Source organism: Amblyraja radiata, chromosome 5 (assembly GCF_010909765.2).
Source record: "Amblyraja radiata isolate CabotCenter1 chromosome 5, sAmbRad1.1.pri, whole genome shotgun sequence".
In the NCBI taxonomy this organism is placed as follows: Eukaryota; Metazoa; Chordata; class Chondrichthyes; order Rajiformes; family Rajidae; genus Amblyraja; species Amblyraja radiata.
In genome coordinates, this window is record NC_045960.1 from 76,608,359 (window position 1) to 76,631,730 (window position 23,372).

At 40.1% G+C, this 23,372-nt stretch overlaps 1 protein-coding gene across 3 annotated transcripts in view; it reads left to right on the forward strand.

The window, feature by feature from the left end:
* The window catches only part of cyria (CYFIP related Rac1 interactor A), a 169,269-nt gene that overhangs the window by 127,724 nt on the left and 18,173 nt on the right, over positions 1–23,372 (forward strand). For all 3 annotated transcript variants that reach the window (XM_033021567.1, XM_033021565.1, XM_033021566.1), the window contains 3 exons: positions 19,909–19,987; positions 22,216–22,337; positions 22,830–22,935. In XM_033021567.1, coding sequence (XP_032877458.1) covers positions 19,918–19,987; positions 22,216–22,337; positions 22,830–22,935 — 298 coding nt within the window. In that variant the 5' untranslated portion in view covers positions 19,909–19,917. The remainder of the gene's footprint in view (positions 1–19,908; positions 19,988–22,215; positions 22,338–22,829; positions 22,936–23,372) is intronic.

Genomic DNA, 23,372 nt, shown 5'->3' on the forward strand with positions numbered 1-23,372 from the left:
GAACAAGTTGACCTTTGCTTTCTCTTCTTGACTGTTCAATCATCCCTGACATGTTTCCATAATAAGCCTGGACCTACTATGCCTGCAGCTCTACCAATCTTTTATTTATTCGTCAAGTTACTTGATTAGAAGCTCACTTTGAAGGCCGCCTGTGACCCTCAATCCAATCAAGCAGTTTATTCTGTTGATACTTGGGTCAAACTATTTCAATATCAAATAATGAGGTGGAGCTTAATCGGCTTTAGTTTTCAGTGTTGATGTGAAATAAACAGTTTTCAAAATCACCACTTTGTTACAGAAAATGTAGCTAGTTTTGTATTTTTGTTCATTACACTCATAGTAAAACGTTTAGAATTCTGATCTATCAGTTTCTTGTTTTACCATTTCACTATTGAAAATAAAATAAACAAAGCTTAGAGTAAATTTGGAGAAACAAGGAACTGCTGATGCCAGTTTATAAAAAAAGACAAAGTGCTGAAATAACTCAGCCAATGCGGAGATGCTCCCTGACCCGCTGAGATACCCCAGCACATGGTATCTTTTTTTATAGTCAAATTTGACAAATGAAGATATCACAGCTTGTTGGCTGAGAAATGTAACGTTGTGTGATAGCAACACAATGAGGGAAAAGATAAACATCAACAATAGTCCCCCCACACCTATATATCTCTGCATCAACATCTTTTCTGAATGCTTCATTAGTAACATTCTGTGCATGTGATAAGATACCCAAGTAACAGTATTCAGTCACCCATTGAATGAAAGGGAAGTTATAGTGATTCCTCCATGGTCCCTTACTGTAGATTGAGTAAAATAACTTCAAGATCTGCTGGTTTGCGGTAGGCAGCATTAGGGAAAACAGTTTAAAAGTTAAACAGTGTAAAGATGTTGCTGATTGTCTGCAAATGTACATACATAATGGATTTAGAATGTAAAAGTAAAATACAATATTTCCCACTAAATGCCACTAGACCAGACTTTTTGGGGGGTTGGGCTGTGACTAACTTGTCTTAGCCTGCCATTAAGTAGTGCATTTTACTGTATTTTCATTTTTGATCAGGAGGTCCAAGTTTGGATTAGAATATGTGTTCCTAAAGCTTCCTTTATAGAGGAACTCCAACAACTTTCCTGGGGAACTGCAGGAAAAGAAAGCAGCATGACATTGCAAAAGAAAACTTGGCAAAATAAAAATATTGTAACATGATACTAATCATATACTAGCGAGGTGATACCTAGTGTTAATTATACAGAAGGAAAATCCTATCAACTTAAAGGATGTGTATTCCCAGAAAAAGGCTGACATTGAAAATCAGAGACCGAGGTAATATGATCATTGTACAAGTTCAATGTGCTGATAAATGCAGTCTTTGTTCTAACACTATCTGTGCCATGACCACTTAAATTTAAAAGCATTATAAAGAATGCATTATTATTTCAAGTGAATTTGTCAGTACAAACCTGATGTGCCAGGTAACTTGACAACAGCATTAAAATTATTACATGGAAAGTACTGATTCCTATAATAGTCATAACATCAGTTATCTAAAAATTTGTGATCATACCTAAATTATTTCACCTTTCAAAAAAAGACTGATTGAAATCTGTTCAGTCTGAGAATTATCAATGAAAATGTTTTGAAAAGGTTTTCTGCAAAAGATTTTGTGCTGAAATAAGGAAATGATCCGCCCTTACCCTGTGCCATAGCTTTACATGAGCTCTCGCAGCTTTCAGTAAATTTGCCGCATATAATAATGGAAGATTTGAGCCGTGTGTCTGCCTGTCTTTAATTTAACAACATCAGGCATTACCTTTCTTTTATACATCAATACCTGCCATAGGCTTATTTATGTCAGACAGTAAGAGGATGGATAATTCCCGCTGCTTATTACATGCAGTATCTCAAGATGCTAAAACGGAACTGTGAAATTGACTTTCATTTAAATGAAATGTGGGAACATAGAATATAAATAGTTGCTTGGTCTGTGCTGCCATTAAATTAGAAAACAACTGATGTAATTTAGGTTTATGTACCTGCTTTGATTCTGTAACACTGTACTATTTGTAATCCTTAATAATATTACTTCACAAAAGATATATTGATAATTTTTTGCAGTAGATCTCCCTCAGCAGTTATTGGGTGTGAGTGTGGGTGAGTGTTGCAGTGGGTGGATGCAAGAGAGGAGAGATAGTACAGATTCCACCTCCCATTGTATGAAGATGTACAAGGAAAATAACTTCTACGTGCCCCCGATGCCATTATTCAGTCATTGTAAACCTGTCAGTTAAACTGCACATTCAAGAAAATAACCCTAGCTTATGTAATCTGTGCGTTCAGGATTTAACCCTTTTAGCACCAGCTTTGCTGTGGTGAATCTGTGCTGAACCCTTTCTAAGTGATGTCTTCATACTGAAACATGGTGTGCACTACAGAACACTGTACTCCAAGTGAAGTCCAAACAAATTATATGCAGCTGCAATATAATGTTCATCCCTTGTATTGCAGCCTCCTGAGATAAAGACCAATATTCCTGTAGGTTTTTATTTTATTTTTTGTACTTGAACAGGAGTCAAGAGTGTTTAACTGTAAAATTCTTATTTGCTGGCACATCAACACAACAAAACAAATAAATGTATAATAAACAATGAAGCAGTAATTTATCAATTATATTAGGTAACAAGACCATAATAGTGCAAGCTAAAATACTTAGTGCAACCGTGTACAAAATCCATAGTAGTTTGGTCATGAGGTAGGACTTTGGTTAGGGTTGTGGAGAGTAGTTTCAAGACTTGATGGGAAGATGCTATTCTTGAACCAGGAGCTAATGGTTCTCAGGCTCTTGTACCACCTTCCCGATGAGAGCAACAAATTATGAGTGTGGCCAGCCTCTTGTGGGTCTTTCCTGATATTTGTTTTTCTGAGGTAGTTCTTCCTAGAGATCCCATCGATGGTGGGGAGGTCATTACCCCTGATGGGCAACGGCATTGTCTATTCTCTGTAGCTTTCATTATTGGTTTTTTGAGTTACTGAACAAGGCTATGTGACAATAAGTCAGTGTGCTCTTTACCATATATGTGTAGAAGTTTGATGTGATGATGTAGGAGTAGAGGGAATAAGCTTTCTTGGTGATTGCATCAATGTGCTGGACCCACAACAGATGTTCAGAGGCATCCATACCCAGGAACTTGAAACTATCGACTTTCTCCACTGCCACCCCACCAATAAAGGCTGGTTCATGGACTCTTGGCTTTTCCATCTTGAAATCAATAATAATTTCCTTGGTCTTGCTAATGCTGAGAGCAAGATTGTGGTCCTGGCATCGCTCAATCAAATTATCAATCCCACTCCTGTACTCTGACTTGTCATTACCAATTATTTATCCAGCAACGGTGGTATCGTCGATGAATTTAAAGATGGCATTGGAGCTGTGTATAGCTCCATTGTCATAGGCGTAGTTCCAAGAGTGGAACTCGCTATCAAAACATGGAGGGGACGGGGGTCACAATTTTTTTGGCGGCCACGAGCGCATGCGCACACTCGCACGCGCGAGGCTTCGGAGGCTCAATCCAGCGCTAAATGCAGCTCAACTGTGCCTGTCTCGCCGGGTTAACTATAGCCCTGCCTGGACTGACGGGACACCAGCGCTGCTTCTCCACGCTGGCCATATTTCCCGCAAGTCCAGGAGGGTTGTAAGCTCACCTGGCGGGACAGGCAGAGTTAGCTGGGTTTAGCGCTGTTTTTCTGCGCTGGCCTGTCTGACTGCCGATCAAAGACCCTATAGCGGAGGATCTTTGATGCCGACCTCTCTGGCCACCCGCGGGGGAGGGGGGGGGGTACTCGGGTGCGGACGGGAGTTCCAAAGGGAGAGTTGGCACGGACATTGTAGGCCCAAGGGCTTGTTCCTCAGCTGTACTTCTTTAAATGAAGGATGGATTAGAGGAGGAGTAAAATGACAAAAAAAAGAGGACTATTACTTGGAATTGCAGAGCTAATTGCCAGCTCCAGGAAGTCAAAAGACAAGTTGGTGGAGGATCTTGAGGTCAGTGTGAGATGGGGATCTAGGGGAAGAAGGGAACAGAGAATTAAAATGGCAGTCCTCTATATCCCAGGCAGCTAATCACACTGAGAAGCACCTCGATATCTGTTTGCAGTCTCTCAATTTCCATGTCTCCCTTCAAGAAAGCCACACTGCAAATTAGTCTGAAGGAAGAGCTTCCTTCCTTCTAGGAAGATCAAATTATCTTCAAGGTTTTAAGAAGGGTTCTGACCTGAAACGTCACCTACTCCTTTTCTCCAGCGATGTTGCCTGACCCGCTGAGTTACGCCAGCATTTTGTGTCTATCTTTAAGGAAGAAATGTTGGGTAAAGACATCGCTTGCACTTTGTGACTGAAATGGCAACTCTTAAGGTGGGGTTGTTTGTTTCCAACTTGAGTTGTGCTCATGCTCAATAAAAAATGTGAGGGCCATTGTTGCCTCATCTTATTCTTGGCACCTGCTCATTGATTCCTTGTTTGCTGCTACCCCAAAATATATATTTTTTAATGTGGTACTATCTTTGAATGTGCCTTCATATTCCCTTGTCTGGACTCTATTTGTGTCTACTTTTCCGAGTGTTTGTCATGCACTGCATCCCTTTCTTTCAACATGAAGCACTTCTGAAGCATCTTCCTGTATGAGAACAAGTCATCGAATCTCATGAATTTCTGAATCAGATTTTTCCCAACGTGCATTGCTCGCCACGAACCCTGTCCATTGCTTCATGTGTTAGGTTTATTATTGTCGCGTGTCCGGGTACAATGAAAAGCTTTGTTTTGCATGCTCTCCAAACAGATCAGATAGACTGTGCATAAATACAATCATACGCGAGCACATTAGATAAAGTAACAATCTCAGGATTACTGCCTGTGCCACGCGACAGTGAGAGTAGGAATGGAGTGAGGTGGGGGATAAATGCGTGGCTGAAGGACTGGTGCAGAGGGCAGGGATTCAAGTTTCTGGATCATTGGGACCTCTTTTGGGGAAGGTGTGACCTGTACAAAAAGGACGGGTTGCATTTGAACCCGACGGGGACCAATATCCTGGCGGGGAGATTTGCAAAGGCTACTGGGGAGACTTTAAACTAGAACGGTTGGGGGGAGGGACTCAAATAGAGAAAGCTAGTAGACAGTGTGAGGCAGGAGGCAGAGAAGGGAAGCACTCAGACCCAACATGTAGGGGAGAAAGAAGAAAAAGATAATAAACAGAATAAGAGGTGGTGGGTTTCTTAAATGTGTTGGAGCATTGTAAGAAAGGTGGATGAGCTTAGAGCCTGGATTGACACCTGGAAGTATGATGTTGTGGCGATTAGTGAAACATGGTTGCAGGATGGCTGTGATTGGAAACTAAATATTCCTGGATTTTGTTGCTTCAGATGTGATAGAATTGGAGGGGCAAGAGGCGGAGGTGTTGCATTGCTTTTCAGGGAAGATATTACAGCAGGATAGATTAGAGGGGTCGTCTAGGGAGGCTATTTGGGTGAAACTGAGAAATGGGAAAGGTGTAGCAACACTTATAGGGGTGTATTATAGACCACCTAATGGGAAGCGAGAATTGGAAGAGCAAATATGTAAGGAGATAGCAGATATTAGTAGTAAGCACAAGGTAGTGATTGTGGGAGATTTCAATTTTCCACACATGGGGAACACATTCTGTAAAAGGGCTGGATGGTTTGGAGTTTGTACAATGTGTGCAGGATAGTTTTTTGCAGCAATTCATAGAGGTACCTACTAGAGCAGGGGCAGTGCTGGACCTCCTGTTAGGAAATGAGACGGGCCAGGTGGCGGAGGTATGTGTTGGTCCAGTGATCACAATACCATTAGTTTCAATATAATTATGGAGAAGGTCAGAACTGGACCAAGTGTTGAGATTTTTGATTGGAGAAAGGCTAACTTTGAGGAGATGTGAAAGGATTTAAAAGGAGTGAATTGGGACATTTTGTTTTATGGGAAGGATGTAGAAGAGAAATGGAGGACGTTTAAAGGTGACATTTTAAGAGTACAGAATCTTTATGTCCCTGTTCGGTTGAAAGGAAAGAGTAAAAATTGGAAAGAGCCATGGTTTTCAAGGGAAATTGGACACTTGGTTCGGAAAAAGAGAGAGATCTACAATAATTGTAGGCAGCATGGAGTAAATGAGGTGCTTGAGGAGTATAAAGAATGTAAAAAGAATCTTAAGAAAGAAATTAGAAAAACTAAAAGAAGATATGAGTTTGCTTTGGCAAGTAAGGTGAAAGTAAATCCAAAGGGTTTCTACAGCTATATTAATAGCAAATGGTTAACAAGGGATATAATTGGTCCATTAGAGAGTCAGAGTGGATAGCTATCTGCAGAGCCAAAAGAGATGGGGGGGATATTGAACAATTTATTTTCTTCGGTATTCACCAAGGAGAATTATGTGGGGTAAGGGAAACAAGTATAGCTATGGAAACTATGAGGATCAAAGAAGAGGAAGTACTGACACTTTTGAAAAAATATAAAAGTGGATAAGTCTCCAGGTCCTGACAGGATATTCCCTAGGACATTGAGGGAAGTTAGTGTAGAAATAGCAGGGGCTATGACAGAAATATTTCAAATGTCATAAACGGGAATGGTGCCGGAGGATTGGCGTACTGCGCATGTTGTTCCATTGTTTACAAAGGGTTCTAAGAGTAAACCTAGCAATTATAGACCTGTTAGTTTGACGTCAGTGCTGGGCAAATTAATGGAAAGGATACTTAGAGATAATATATATAATCATCTGGATATACAGGGTCTGATTAGGAACAGTCAACATGGATTTGTGCCTGGAAGGTCATGTTTGACTAATCTTCTTGAATTTTTTGAAGAGGTTACTAGGGAAATTGATGAGGGTAAAGAGGTGAATGTTGTCTATATGGACTTCAGTAAGGCCTTTGACAAGGTTCCACATAGAAGGTTGGCTAAGAAGGTTCAATTGTTGGGTATTAATAGTGGAGTAGCAAGATGGATTCAACAGTGGCTGAATGGGAGATACCAGAGTGTAATGGTGGATAACTGTTTGTCAGGTTGGAGGCCGGTGACTAGTGGGGCGCCTCAGGGATCTGTGTTGGGTCCACTGTTGTTTGTCATATACATCAATGATCTGGATGATGGCGTGGTAAATTGGATTAGTAAGTATGCAGATGATACTAAGATAGGTGGTGTTGTGGATAATGAAGTAGATTTTCAAAGTTTACAGAGAGATTTAGGCCATTTGGAAGAGTGGGCTGAAAGATGGCAGATGGAGTTTAATGCTGATAAGTGTGAGGTGCAACATCTTGGCAGGACAAATCAAAATAGGACGTACATGGTAAATGGTAGCGAATTGAGGAATGCAGTTGAACAGAGGGATCTAGGAATAACTGTGCATAGTTCCCTGAAGGTGGAATCTCATGTAGATAGGGTGGTAAAGAAAGCTTTTGGTGTGCTGGCCTTTATAAATCAGAGCATTGAGTATAGAAGTTGGGATGTAATATTAAAATTGTACAAGGCATTGGTGAGGCCAATTCTGGAGTATGGTGTACAATTTTGGTCGCCAAATTATAGGAAAGATGTCAACAAAATAGAGAGAGTACAGAGGAGATTTACTAGAATGTTGCCTGGGTTTCAGCACCTAAGTTACAGAGAAAGGTTGAACAAGTTAGGTCTTTATTCTTTGGAGTGCTGAAGGCTAAGGGGGGACTTGATAGAGGTTTTTTAAATTATGAGAGGGATAGACAGAGTTGACGTGGATAAGCTTTTTTCATTGAGAGTACGGAAGATTCAAACAAGAGGACATGATTTGAGAATGAAGGGACAAAAGTTTAGGGGTAACATGAAGGGGAACTTCTTTACTCAGAGAGTGGTAGCTGTGTGGAATGAGCTTCCAGTGGAAACGGTGGAGGCAGGTTCGATTTTATCATTTAAAAATAAATTGGATAGGTATATGGATGGGAAAGGAATGGAGGGTTATGGTCTGAGTGCAGGTAGATGGGACTAGGTGGGGGTAAGTGTTCGGCATGGACTAGAAGGGCCTAGATGACTTGTTTCCGTGCTGTAATTATTATATGGTTATTATATGGTTATAAAGGGAAAGATTCAGAGTGTAAAATATAGGTCTCAGCATTGTAGCACATCAGTTTCATAGACAAAGTCCAATGTCACACATTGGGCAAGAAGTCAACCAGACAATATCCCAGTTTATATAAGGACCATTCCGAAGCATGATAACAGAGGGGAGGAAGTTGTTTCTGAGGCACACAAGCTTCCACCTACTGATTCTGCTGCAGAGGTTGCAATGGGCTGTGTGAATATGGAAAGCTGTCTTTGTTTCAGAGTATTGCGATAGTCAAGTGGAGGAGTGTCGGTGGAAGCAGGCAAGCTGGTGATTCTTACTAGAGTCCAGCTAGGTGATGAGCTGTTTGTTGAGGGCGTGGATTTGGCGTAGAATGAAGCTCAGAGTAGTGGACTGTTGTGGAACAGCTGAATGCTGGGGGAGCTGTGCGGATGACATCCAGCAGGTGGCACTGTTTGACAGTGTGTGTGTTAACTGAACAGCTTGATCAAAGGCAAGCGTCCTGGAACAAGCAGTTGCAATTGTGAACAAATGTCTGAAATGTGAGTCTACTGAGGAGGACTACGGCAGGAGTCTACTGAGTCGCAACTAAAACACGCCAGCTCAATATCTATTTTCAAGTCTTGATTTGGTTTTATGTCCTTGGCAGTTCGACCTGCACTGGTAACAATGAGGCTTTTGAAACTTAATCTGTTCTTGTATGAGCCCCATTAACTTCTGTTTAAATGGCCTGCCATTTAAGTAATTACATGTTTTAATGTCTAAAGTTTGGAAATGGTGTTATTCTACTTGAATACCCACTGTTTAAAGTTGAATGGTTTTGTCTATCTCATTGGTTACAGTTCATGTCCAATTCCAGCTAAGTTCAACTTGCTGTTTTGAATTTGAAATCAAGCTTTGTTGAGCACATTGCATGCTGACTGTTGAAGCAGCTGTTACAGTAGCTACGTGGAAACTCTCTTTCGTCTTGGGGGGCCGATCATGGCAGAACCAACAGTAAGATATATGTGAATATAGAAGCAAACAGGAAAAATTGATCCATTGGGTGAAAAGCAAATGAACTGAAACTAAAAAATGCTGGGAACATTCAGCGAGTCAGGCAGCATCGGTGGAAAGAGAAACAGTTAATGCTTCAGGTCAAAGACACACAGTAAAATAGCTAAATAGAGGGGGAATAGTTATTTTAATGTGGCGGGAAGATGAAGGCAGGGCAAAGGAAATGTCAATGACGGGGTCAAGTCAAGTCAAGTTTATTTGTCACATACACATACGAGATGAGGCCAGGGTCATGGGGAATAAGTTGTAGGAGTCCTCCAAGAAACGGGTCCATGATAAACGGGTTTCATAAATAGCAGAGCCAGGGGACAGCAGATTGGTGTGCGTTAATGTAGAGAGAAAAAATGTGCCAGTACCACAGACCGACCGTTGACTTAGTGCAGAAGTAATAATAATAATACATTTTATTTTTTGGGCGCCTTTCAGACATCTCAAGGACACCTTACAAAGATTAACAGGAATAAAAAACATATAATCAGAATAAAATAAATAATAAAGACATCACAGAAACACAAATTAAAAACAGAATTCAGTCCAAAAACAAAAAATCTAAAACACAATGTGAAGAGAAGTGGCCAATTCCGATACAGACAGTGACTACATTTGATAGTGAGTTGGAAAGGCCGCAATGTGTCCATACAGAAATGAAGTGAAGTTTAGTGAGGTGCGATTACTCAAGCATTGGTTTATGTTATCACAAAATAGGCCACAGACTATAGTAGAGTGTGAAAGGGCTGGTGAATTGTAGTTGCAGGCAAAACAATGCTTGGAGTCGTCACGACTAACTGGCCTCACTTGCCAGCGATGCTGTTTCCATGTTTATGGAAAACTGTAGGACTGGGCAGCACAACAGTGCGACTCTTTGAAATGCTGCCTTATATTACAGAGACCCGGGTTTGATCCTGACCTCTGGTGCTTTGTGGAGTTTGTACAGTTTCTCTGTGACCGCATGCCTTTCTACCAGCTGCTTCAGTTTCCTCCAACTTCCACAAACACAAGCGGGTTGATGAATTAATTGGCGACTATATTCGTCCCAAGTGTGTGTAGGTGAGCAGCAGAATTTAGGGATTATTGTAAAATGATCAGTGTAGATTGAGTGAGTTGATAACTATACAGGAGGAAGCTGTTCACTGGAGATGTTGGAGGTTCAGTAAACTTCTAATAATACTTTATAATAGGACTTGAATCTTTATTAATTTTTAGATCTGTACTTGTTCCTTATTATTGTTAGTTATTATTGTTTGCTGTAGTTCGGTATGTAAAAAAAATCTGGCAAATGAATCAGTCAGCGTTTGGTGCACTTAATAAATTGCACCTAAATTGGTGAGGACAGTGTCCACCAACTTGTATGCTTTTCCTGTTCTAACTTTCTTCACTATTTACCCTGGTCATTTTTTTTTCTTCTGAAAGCAACATACATGGCTGACCAAAAAAACATGTTTCCATCACAAGGGTTTTGGGGAAAAAAACTAAGTAGGTGTTTCTTTTATTAGAGGCATTTATTTTATTATCAGTTAAACACTGTAAAGAAAACGTTATAGCCTTGTAAGCCTTTGTTTCACCTGGAGCATAGCCATGGATGAAGTGAGAGAGGGTGCCAGCTCTGTGTAATCATATCTTAGCACGGGTTAGCATTCAACACAGTAAATCTGGAAGGCCTTTTGTTTATTAATGTGCAGTTTTTTATTATCAAGGTGTTGAAATGGCTTTACACAGTAGAGGTAACTCTGAAGCTGTTAAATTGGAATACAGTAATCCTCTAACTGCATTCCTGCACAATAATTTGAAGACTTATTTCTTCACCTAATCTTGCACTTTGGTCAGATATCCCTAAGCAAGCTGACAATGGAATCTATTCCCTTTTTTGATTTGACTTGTTGAATTGCGGAAAGACAAAGCATGGGCATCAAATAATTTGTGTAAGTTTAAACCCCTTTGATGATTTTAGAGTCAGGATATTGTATGTTAATCAAGTAGTGTTAATACTTCTATGGATTCGGAACACATCTGTTCAAAACTAGTCGTACCATTTCCTTGACCTAGTGAACTTAGTTCCGAAATAATGTTTCCAAATTAATGAAAAATCCTGTGTGAGGAGGAACTGCAGATGCTGGTTTAAACCGAAGATAAATACAAAATGCTTGCTATCCAGACAGCGGAAAAACAATACATGATTACAATCGAGTTATTTACAGTGTATAGATACATGATAAGGGAATAACGTTTAGTGCACGGTAGAGCCAGCAAAGTCCGAAATATTCCGAGGGCCACTGATGAGGTAGATAATAGCTCAGGACTGCTCTCTGGTTGCGGTGGGATGATTCAGTTGCCTGATAACAGCTGGGGGGAAAACTGTCCCTGAATTTGGAGGTGTGCATTTTCACACTTCTGTACCTTTTGCCTGATGGGAAAAGGGAGAAGAGGGAGTGTCCAGGGTGGACTTCCTTGATTATGCTGCTGGCCTTGCCATTGAAACATAGAAACATAGAAAATAGGTGCAGGAGTAGGCCATTCGGCCTTTCGAGCCTGCACCGCCATTCAATATGATCATGGCTGAGGCACCGTGGCAGTGTGAGCAGTATCTCTAAAGTTAAAGTAAAATATTTATTATGAGACACGGGGTAAATATGTCTGATGAAAACCATGAATTCAAGAAGATAACACTGCAACTCTTGGATAGCTTGTAGACTTTTTTGAACTGTGAACCATGGCAGTGATGTGGTGAAAGTGCCAGTGAGAAGTAGCCGCTGTAGAATGTGTCTTTTCACTTTCATTCAGGAAGTTGGGCAAGGTGCTGGTGACCTGCTGTGCCTGTAGAGCCAGAGCACCGCACGGTGCTGATCGGCAGGGACTCCGACAATGCTTTGCTGGGTAGGATATTTGTCAATACCTGAAAACCTGATTATATGTGACTCAAAGTATTACCAAGCAATCAACCACATTTTAGAAAAAATAACATGTTTAATGAATTCATTGTGCTATTTCGTCCATTGTGCATCATGGATAATTGTATTAGACAAAAATGCTGGAGAAACTCAGCAGGTGAGGCAGCACCTATGGAAATACGCAACGTTTCGGATCGAGACCCTTCAGACTGATGTGAGGGTGGGGGGAAGGGGGGCGGGAAGAAGAAAGGAAGAGGCGGAGACAGTGGGCTGAGGGAGAGCTGAGAAGGGGAGGAGAAAGCAGGGACTATCTGAAATTAGAGGTCAATGTTCAACTACCTGAAATTAGAAGTCAATGTTCATACTACCTGAAATTAATGCATAATTAATGGAAATTAATGGATAATTGTATTTATGCTTCCTCTGCTGTTAGAATTAGCATCTGTGAGCTGCGAGCTGATCAAGTGATAGCCGACTACACTTTTGAAGTGATCTCAACAACGGCTGTGATGAGTGAACTTTGCTCCATTGCAAAGTGAGCTTGAGAGATGCTGAGCGCTTGGGTTGACAGGACTCTTTAAATACACCTTGTTCTTGAACCCTGCGCATCCTGTGAGTCAGCAGCAAAGGTTATAGGTTTCTCCATAGAGCTCAGATTGCTGTTAACAGCGGAGAAATTGTGTGTGACCGCAACACACAACGTCATTAGCTGCACTCTGATGCTGGGTTATCATGACACACTGACACTAGCAAGTGTCGGGAACAATTTAACATTGGCGCAGGTGCACATGGAAGTAATTGCTATTGTGATCTACTGCGATTTAAACCACTTTTGTGCACAAATAAGTCTCTTCCAATTTGCAGTTGTAGACTATTGATCCTGCTGAATTAGCTGTAAACATGTATTAGTTGTCTAATCACTGAGTTTTATTATAACTTCGGCAAAATAGAGATCTTTTTGGTGATCCTGAAAATCAGTTGATGCATTTAGAAATGATCTTGGACAGCTGGTAAACTCCACTTGGTAAATGTGTCTAAGCACAACGATGGCAGTGAAGGGTAATTACTGGAATCTTGTTGTCCATGGAAACCGTGTTACTATGCAACCTGCATATCTATAAACTTTGTCTTACAACATTTGTAATTTGCTCAGTAGATGACTGGCTGTTTTGTATTAAAATGTGTACAAAAGAAATGGGAATTATAAACCTGCATGCAATGGGAAAACAAACTGACTGAGTTACTTTGTTTCATGAGAGTAAAGGAGTTAGTGGAATTACTCCTTTAAAAAAAAAAGAAACAACAAAACAAATCATCCCTTCTCTTTCATCAGTTAATATAGCTCAACACTGGTAATCCCCTCTCCTTTACCCTGGGGATTCATTTTGTAGTCAGACGTTAACAGCCTCAATGGAAACAAATCAGAGAATTCAATAAACTTTGTCTTGATTTTGTCAATGCATGTTTCAAATGATCCTTTTGAAGATGCGTTTCGTGCTTCAGCTCGTTTGCTTGCATTGATGTTTCCTGATTGATGAACTCGAGGCGAAAACTGGAGAAACGTTTGCCTTTGCACAAGTGAACTCAACAGCCATGGCTCAGCAGTACAAGCCTTTCTTTTGGATTGGAGTTCTGGGTTAAATCACTGTTCCAAAAGCAATAATGTATGGTGTAGACCATTACTTCAGTACACTGTTACCTTTTCTGCCCTCTAATCTATCTAAATATATATATATATTCCTAAAACTAAAGTGAGTTTGCGTGTTTGTTTGTGCACGTGCTTTTCATGGCCTGAACTACGCCAAAAAGGTACACGATGTTTGGACCACCTTACCTACCATTGTTGTATGGTGTGGTGTATCAAGTTTTATTCAGATTGATGTTATATTTTACAAGTTATTCACACTTTTAACTTCCAAAAATACCGATTTTTGAAAAATGTTTTCCCTCTGCACTGGCAGTTACAGCTATGACATCACGATGGGATTATAACCCTGCCCGCTACAATGTTGCAATCCCAGGACACAGTCCTGCCAGCCTTAGCAAGTGCAATTGCATTTTTTTTAATATTATGGAGGGTGAATAAGGGGAAATGAGCAGCCCCTGCACAGTTGGGGGCTATGGGTGAGTGGTGGAATATAGCGTTGATGGAACGGGTGAGTCTTGGAATATTGCCTTAGAGAATGGGTTGCGTTTGGGAACCAGGCCTCCCGTGGGGGCTATGGGCGAGTGGTCAAATATTGCATTGGATGAACGGGTTGCTTTGGGGGACCAGGCATCCCGTGTGACAGGGACCTAACGGGTCCCACTTGGTCTAGTTTCTAGCCAAAAGTCTTATCTTGTATATATGTGTGTATGTATGTTCCCGAAATACAGTCAAAATGGTACACAATAGCGCCTTACCATTCACCTGCGATGTGCAGTATCAGGTTTTGTTCGATTTTTAAAAGTAATCCCCTTTATAAACGTTAATTTACCTTCTGCTGTGAACTTGCGCGCCTGTGCAGTTGGTGGAGGGTTGCCGGGCCCGGTATCCGCGTGTGCGTAGTTGACGGAATTTGAAATAACTGAACGGGTTGTACTTGACTTGCGTCACAACGGGAATCTCTGGCGTCCAATGGGTCCACAGGTAGTCCCGTGTACTCTTTTTTTTAATTAATATTTTTATTAGAAGCAGTGTACAGTAGTATAAACCACGGCATATGACAAAATACATTTATTGTACATCTTCATTTTAAATTTGACAAAAATGAAATATAAAAATAGAGAAAGAGCAAGAAAGAGAGAAAGTGAAAGAGATAGTGAATGTGTAAACCGCTAAACTACCGAAGAGTGTAGTCACAGAGTGAATAAGTAAAAACTTAAAAAAAAATAAGAAGACAAACGAAAAATAATTTAAAAAAAGACCAAAACATGTTGATATACCTGCTTCATTTCTCACCACACCCATCACCCTGTCCGTAAATCGGTTTAATTCCCAAGTTGTGTTGCACCATACTATCCTTGTAATGAATCAATGAAAGGAGACCATATCCAGTGTAGTCTAAAACATCCCATGCCCATAAACAAAAAAAAGCAAGGGCCTTCTCCCCATTCTCCAAGACAATTTTATCCTGAAGCTAATACTACAAGAAGTCATTGCTTTATTGCTATGCATGATGTAACAGCCATATTCCTTGATAGCCTAGCTATGGGTATTTTGGAAAAGGATTTAGTTTGTTGGCAATTGTTATGAGATGGCCTGAATCGGTTTCAGGGGGGAAGGAAGAGATGGAAGCTGGAAAAGGGTAGTAGGACGATTATCCCCATTCTCACCCCGGTTGTGATTTATTAGAGGGTCTTTAACCTGAAACATTCATGTTGTTTCTGTTCCCACACATATCCTGACCTCCTGATTTCCATCTATTTCCAGATTTTTTTAGACTTGCAGCATCTGCAGTTGGTGACCTAATTACCACATGTTCCATGATATGTACATTACCTTGCAGCCCAGCCAATTCACTTAGAATTTTTGTCAGCTCTCAAATTAACTTATCATGTGAACTGAATTATTTTTTGGAGAACAATTTTTGCTCATTTCTCCAAATGTTATTTATCCTTTTACCATGTCTTGCCTACAGAAAAATTGGCTTGTCAAGAAACCCAAGTATTCTCTGATGCATTGCAGGGGAGAGAGATGCGCATGGTCTGCCTGACATGGAATACGATTGATTCCTGACTCCTGCCTTGCAGCAACCACTAATGCTTCTAGGGCTACTGGGACTAGACCAGAACTAACTAAAGCAAAGATGAAACAGTTTAAGGCTCTTTAATGCAGATTCCCAGCTTTTACTCTTTCCTCCTCTTTATTTTTTTTTCCCATTTTCACTTGGCTCACTGACGAGAAAATTCTGGCTACAAGCCACAGCCAAAAAAAAAAGGATGAAGCTTATGTTTAATGCAGAGCCAGGTAAATCCACCGAGCTTTAAATATTAGGCATAAATAAAACTTAATTGGAGCAATGTAAAACAGAAATTGGTACTGAGTTGCAAATGAAAAGGGCATGAGTCGTACAGTAAAACATTGATGTGTGCAGCCAGGATAAAAGTTTTCACAGTCCACATCTTTTGGCTTTGACCCGACTGGCTGAGGGGAGGTTATTCATTGCCATCATTCACAGATGCTTCATGTTCATTACATGATACATCAAAGTAATGCAGAGTGGAAAAGTGGAAATAGGAAGCTACCCATCTTTCTTCTATAGGTAACCTGAGTTATGGATACTTGCATTTATACAGTTTAACGACCATGATCACCCAACCAAACATGGGTAATGTCTTTTGCCTTCAGAGAAGGGGTAACCTGCAATACATTATTATCCTCCAAGAAGGGTGAAAAGCCTATCGCAAAATCATGGACTTGTACTAAAATCACAGCTAATTAAGATATTTGTGCTGAATGTTAAACTTGTCACAGATATTTAGCAACTTGGCCATATTACACTGACAATCAAGGCTGGCCCAGAAGAGAGCAATTTGCATTTTCTACATCAACCTTTCATTATAACCATTTAAAAGAAGAAAAAAAAAAGGAAAAAAAAATTCCCCAGAGTTGTCTGCATGTTTTCCCTTTACTGATGGGATCTCTGTCTGCAGGAAATACTGAATTATTCGCAAAATGCAGTCTTGATTTGGCAATATGATACCATCAACCTCGTATTTAACCACGGTTGTGCTTAATAAAACCCAGTAATACACATTGAACCGAGGATAACACAATTCCTTCTAAGGAATGTGATGGCAGTTGTCTAGGGAGTGGATAAAATTCAGTCATAAATTACAGTTTTGTATCATTAATTTGCTGTGCCTTTTTATTAAATTCTGCTTCAGCCTAAGCTTACTGCCACAATATTGCTCTGTTTTGATCTCAGTTAGGATATTAAAAATGGTGGAAAGGACAATTTGAAAGGGACATCCAACTTATGTCTGACCTCATCTCATGGTGACAAGTTTTCTTCCTTTTTTGAATCTTAAACTCTTCCTCGGGTTAGCTTTGGAAGTATGGAAGAAATATGTCCTTCTTAACCTATAAATATGTGCTACCCTTTTCTCGTTTTTGACCTGTCCAGGCTTACCTACCATCTTAAACTCATTATTCATCAAAATCAATTTGAAGGATTTTGTGAGTAGTGGTGGGGAGAGTGAGGAATATTTCGGCACAAAGTGACTGCAAAGCATAATTTTACAGGCAGAGATGCAGAATCATTAGGATTGTGGTCTAAAATAAATAAAGTAAAACTATGAAATCCAGCGTGGTTAAAGGGATTTAGCTCATGTAGTTATTTTCAGAGCACTGCTGTGGAGATGCTGCATTTCCAGAGGTATCATCATCCAATTGAGATGTTAAATGCTCAACTGTCCTCTCAGGTTGATGTAAAATATCTCACTGCACTTCTTCAACGAATTACCCAAATAAGCTGCAGATATCTATCCTTAGATTGACACAATAAACTGGAGTATCTCAGCAGGTCAGACAGCATCACTGGAGAAAAGGAATAGGTTAAGTTTCTGGTTGAGAAGACCTGAAGAAGGGTCTCGACCCAAAAAGTCACGTATTCCTTTTCTCCAGAGATGTTGTCTGATCCGCTGGGTTAATCCAGCTTTTTGTGTCTATCTTCGGTTTAAACCAGCATCTGCAGTTCCTTCCTAGATATTTATCCTTCTTACAGCAAGTTGCCCATCTTTATCTCATTGCTGTTTGTGGAATGTGCACCATTTCCTACTTCACAACAGTGACTATAGATGAGTATTAATTGGTTCTATAGCATGATGCCCATGATATTCTAACCACAAAAAATGTAAGATTCTATATGTCGTGATTATAATTAGGACTTTGATTTAGAACCGAATTTTGTTTCTATAATCTGGTTAAATTTCCCACATTTTCGAGATTGGTATTTGCATACAATGAATTTAATTTAAAATGAATTGCTTGGTATGCATTCACTTGCAATTTCTATGTCAAGCATTGATTCCAAATTATAAGGCACAAGGAACTGCAGATGCTGGAATCTTGAGCAAAAACACATGCAAGAAGAACTTGGCGGGTCAGGCAACATCTGTGGAGGGAATGGACAGACAATGTGTTGGGTCTGAAGAAAGGTTTCAAACTTTTTTTGAATGTTGAAAAGCCCCACTGTGTGGCTTCCGCAGTCAGCAGCACTTCCGCAATCAGCGTGACCTCTGCACTTACCGGAAATTACACAATCAGCGCGACCTCTGCACTCACCGGAAATTACGCTATCAGCGCGACCACTAAGCGGAAGTCACGCTAATAAAACATTTATTCCTTTCAAACGCAGTCGGACCTAATAAAGCATTTATTCCTTCCAAACGCAGTCGGACTTAATAAAGTATTTATTCCTTCCAAACACAGTCTGACCTGATAAAGCATTGCAGTTTCAAGCACAGGCAGGGCAGCAGGCCAAACAACTCATGGCATTGTCATTTCATTTCATTTCCAATTAAGCATTGCACTTTCAAGCACAGGCAGGGCAGCAGGCCAAACAACTCATGGCATTGTCATTAAGGGCTAACAAATCATTTATTGCAAGTACATTGCAGACTCACAGTTTAGTTGATTCACAGCTTAGAATGACAGTCGTGGCCTCTCCCTCGCGATCTTGCAGAGTCATTGACACGTCCAGGCATCCGGGGTTTTATAGTCCAGCCCTCCCCGGAAGGGGCATTACCTTCGTCGCGGTGATTGACAGGTGAGATGACAGCTGATCTCAAGGTTTTTTAAACATTCATAACTTTTTTATTTTTCATCGGTGGTAAAAATCCTCGGGACTGGCTCACGGAGGAGGACTGTGAGTAAGATGGTCAAAAATCACAGTGATACAGGGTCGCGTTTTTTCTAAAATCAATATATAGCGCAGACAGGAAGTGGTCAAGATGAGACTTTTAATTATGTAGATGGGGTAAACTGCCAGGGGCTCCGTACGATTTGCAGCCCCGCCAACAGTCTTTGTATTTTTGTCTATTTTGAATTTTTAGTGTGTGTTAAAAGTTTGTGTAAATGTTCTCTGCTTTGTTTTATGTGAGGGGAGGGGTCGGGGAACTTTTTTTTCAGTTTCTTACATTGCCGGAGATGGATTCATTTTCGGATCGCATTCTCCAGTCGCTCTGCAGCCTACTATCGATGGAGCTGGAGGCCTCCTCGCACTGACCTTGGGCCCCACCGCGAGGCGTGGACTTACATCGGAGCCGATCCCTTACCTGGGATCGCTCCAACCGCGGCCTACAGTCTTTACATCGGGAGCTCCAATGTTGCGGAAGGTTCGACCAGACCCGACGCGAGGTTCGATTGTCCGGCGCGGGGGAGCTGACATCCCCCCGATGCAGGAGCAGATGCAGGACTCAACGCGGAGGGCCTGCCGCCGGCTACGGGAGTCAAGATCATCTTGTCAACGGAGGGCTCGAGGTCCCCGACCGCGGGAGAGCAAAGGGAAGAGATTGATCTTTTTTTTGCCTTCCATCACGTAAAGGAATGTGGAGGAGTCTGGTGATAGATGTTTATGTTAAAAAAAAATTGTGTGTTCCGTTGCTTTTTATTTGTATGACTGACTTGGCAAATGAAATTCCTTGTATGTTGCAAAACATTCTTGGCTAATAAAGTATTATTGTGATATAATTGGAGTTAGTTGTGGGAATGTTATGGGAACTGTGTGCTATAAAACCTGGTCATTGAAAGCTGCTGGTATCAAATTTTAATTTCTGTATTTTAACAAATGTTTTATTTTTACTATATTCTAATGTCTAAATATAATTAATTTAAAGCAGTATTAATTGACCAACATCATTTAATGTTTTAAAATATTTGTTCCATTTTAATCAGGTTGCTGGGATGGGTAATCTGCTTAAGGTCCTATCCAGGGAGATTGAAAACTATCCACATTTCTTCCTGGATTTTGAAAGTAAGTTGTACTGCCGCATATCACTGTGCTCTGAGCCTAGTTTCAGTTCTCACAATAAATGCGTTGCACAAAATGTTAAGGGACAAAGCACTTCTTGAAATCGATCACTTCTCACAACATAACAAAGCTGATGATATATTTCCTATCAAAACCCTTTAATATTCACCGCATCTTTCTCTTCCCTTCTCTTTCAGAAAGCAAATGGGGAATTTTCTAGAAATTCACAATAGACAATAGACCATAGGTGCAGGAGTAGGCCATTCGGCCCTTCAAGCCAGCACCGCCATTTAATGCGATCATGGCTGATCATCCCCAATCAGTACCCCATTCCTGCCTTCTCCCCATATCCCCTGACTCCGCTATTTTAAACTCACTTACGAATGGTCTCTTGCTCGGCTTTTTAATTAAACTATTCTGCAGACACTGGGGTGTGAGAAGAACTAATATGATGTTGGTGTTCATAACATTGAACCTTTCCTAAATATATTTTCTCGTGGAAACGATATTATTTGTAATTATTTGTAATTTTAAAGAAAGGAATTCAAAATGCCAGGGCCTCGACTCGAAACGTCACCCATTCCTTCTCTCCAGAGATGCTGCCTGTCCCGCTGAGTTACTCCAGCATTTTGTGTCTACATTCAAAATGCCAAGTTTTGTATCGATGCGACTGACCGGGGTAATGTGCGGGGAATTTAATTTAACTTAGTTTTACTAAACTACCAAACTAAAAACTTGGAGTTGGGCTTCTTTTCAATTAAAATGCTTTTTTGAAAATAAACAGTGGTTTGTCCAATGATTTAATGTGTGATTAGGAACAGTTGATAGGTTTTACTTTATTAACCATTGAATGTGCAATCAACAGTAATTTTGACATTTTTAGACATAATTAGGTTCCTTTTCTAAGTGGAAGTTAGTTATGGTTAATAATCCAGCAATGACATTTATGAATGTTGATGAATTCTGAAGAAGGGTCTCAACCTGAAAGGTCACCTATTCCTTCGCTCCATAGATGCTGCTTAACCCGCTGAGTTTCTCCAGCATTATTGTCTACCTTTTATGAATTTTGTGGTCATTTTGGTTTAGTGTGAAGATTTTAATGGCAAGAATTATCGTATGCATTCACAAGTCAATGAAATTCATCAACTGGATAATGGTTAATTGGTTTATAACAGACTAAAGCAAATATAAAGATAGTTTAATTAGTGATGGCTGTACTTAGTTCCTTGCATGCCCCTGGAATGACTGGCAAAATTAGGAAACAGTTTCGATATTGGCAGGACACTTTTTTGGCCTTATTTTGATTGGCTTAGTACAAATTCTTTCAAACTTTGTCAAGTTAGCATTTAATTATTCAATAAATAACATTGCTAATATCTGCCGAGTTGCAATGGATTTCTAATGATCTTGACCTAAAATTAGCTTAAAAATTGTACAAATTAACAAAAATAAACTGGGTTTAAGATATAAATCAACACTGCCCTGAAGCCTTGACAGGGTGATTGATAATCAAACATTAGTTCATAGTGTTAGTGAATTGGATATCTTTGATACAGTGCAAAAATATAAACTGCTAGAGAAACTCAGAGGCTCAGCAGTCTTGAAGCCAGGATCCCAACCCAAATATCCCGACCATCCCTCTGCCTCCACAGATGCTGCCTGCCCAGCTGAATTACTGCAGTGGTCTTTTCTTCTTCCAGACTCTATGCTGTGAGTTACTGTGGACAAACTGTGATTTTGTCACAAGCATCTACAGTTTCTTGTGACAAAATGTGGTTTTAATTTATTGGTGTTATTTCACTGAACAAATGTGTCAATAATCCAGACCTGGAGGATTTATTCATCTATTGAATTAAAATATGAAAGGTCAAGCGTCCATCACCACCTGTTTCCGATTTTGATGGTGCTGAGTGGTAATCAATAAGTGTAGATATAAGTATTAATATAGATCTACTGAAAATTTTACATAATCTCCAGAGATCAGTTTACATTTGTTATCCAAATGCAAACATTGGAAGTGTATAAATTTGGATAACAACATTGCATAATACAGGCTACTTGGGCATTCCCTTTTATTGAATTCATTCATAGTTGAGCACAAATTTAATTCAAAAATTACTGAAGCATTCTTACTGAAATCTCAATTAGATTTGTAATATATGTACTTGAGTCTTGATTTTAACATGCAACAAAACATGCTTTACTTGACGGTCAATCTTTGTCATATATAGATGCACAGCCCACGGATGGAGAGAGAGAGATTTGGAACCAAGTGAATGCAGTGCTGCAGGATTCTGAGAGCATTCTAACCGAGCTACAGGCTTATAAAGGGGCTGGGCAAGAAATAAGAGATGTATGCCAGCAACATTGATTTATAAAGTGGTGATTTAACTCTAAGGGTGCTAATACAAATTATTTATTTTTTTTGAGTTTGCAAAGATTAGATCCTTCATTCTCTTACTGATTAGGATTGTATTTCTGCAGAAACCTTTTAGAATGAAGCTGGTTTTATTTGGGAACTTGCAAACTTTCATGATCTATTTTAAAAACATTAAAAATACTCTTCTTCGCAGTTTCTTATTAATTAAACTGTTTCCATCTGTCCACCGAGCAAAGTGATTGGAATTATGTGTCAGTAATATACATCTCGGGAAGGTGTTCACATATATTAAAGTAACCATGGTCATTTCAGGCGTTTAAGGTTTAGTCAAATACTTTATAATGAATTATAGGAATTATTAGGATCGCATCTTGAATTTTATTTGAAATTTTAAATGGAACTTAAAAATAAAAATGTGTGAAGTGGGAGTATCCCTGTGGTGCTGTGTGATTTTTATCTCCCCAGGCAATTCAAAACTCAGGTGATGATCAGCTGCAGGACAGAGCGTGGAATTCAGTATGTCCACTGGTTGGGAGACTTAAGAGGTTCTACGAATTCTCCATAAGATTGGGTAAACATTTGTTTTGGTTTTTTTCCATCTCTATATCAGTTAGGAGAGGGGGGAAACCCTGCTTTGCTCCCTTGTTTTTCGGATGTTACCTAGAATCTCACATTTACATTGCAGATGCCTTCAATGATAAAAGCTGGCAGAAACAAGGAACTGCAGACGCTGGTTTACACAAAAGGACACTGGATAAAAGTGCTGGAGTAACTCAACGAGTCAGAGAGCATCTCTGAAGAACATGGATAGGTGTCATTTCGGGTCAGGTCTCTTCTGGTCGCAGCAACCTGAACCATTACCTATCCATGTTCTCCAGAGATGCTACCTGCCCATTGATTTACTCCATCACTTTGTTTCCTTCTGCTTAGAATGGTGCCTTGTAGACCATACCAACTAACACTGGTGAGATTAGATATACCCAAACTTCTGTCAGAAATCTATCTTGG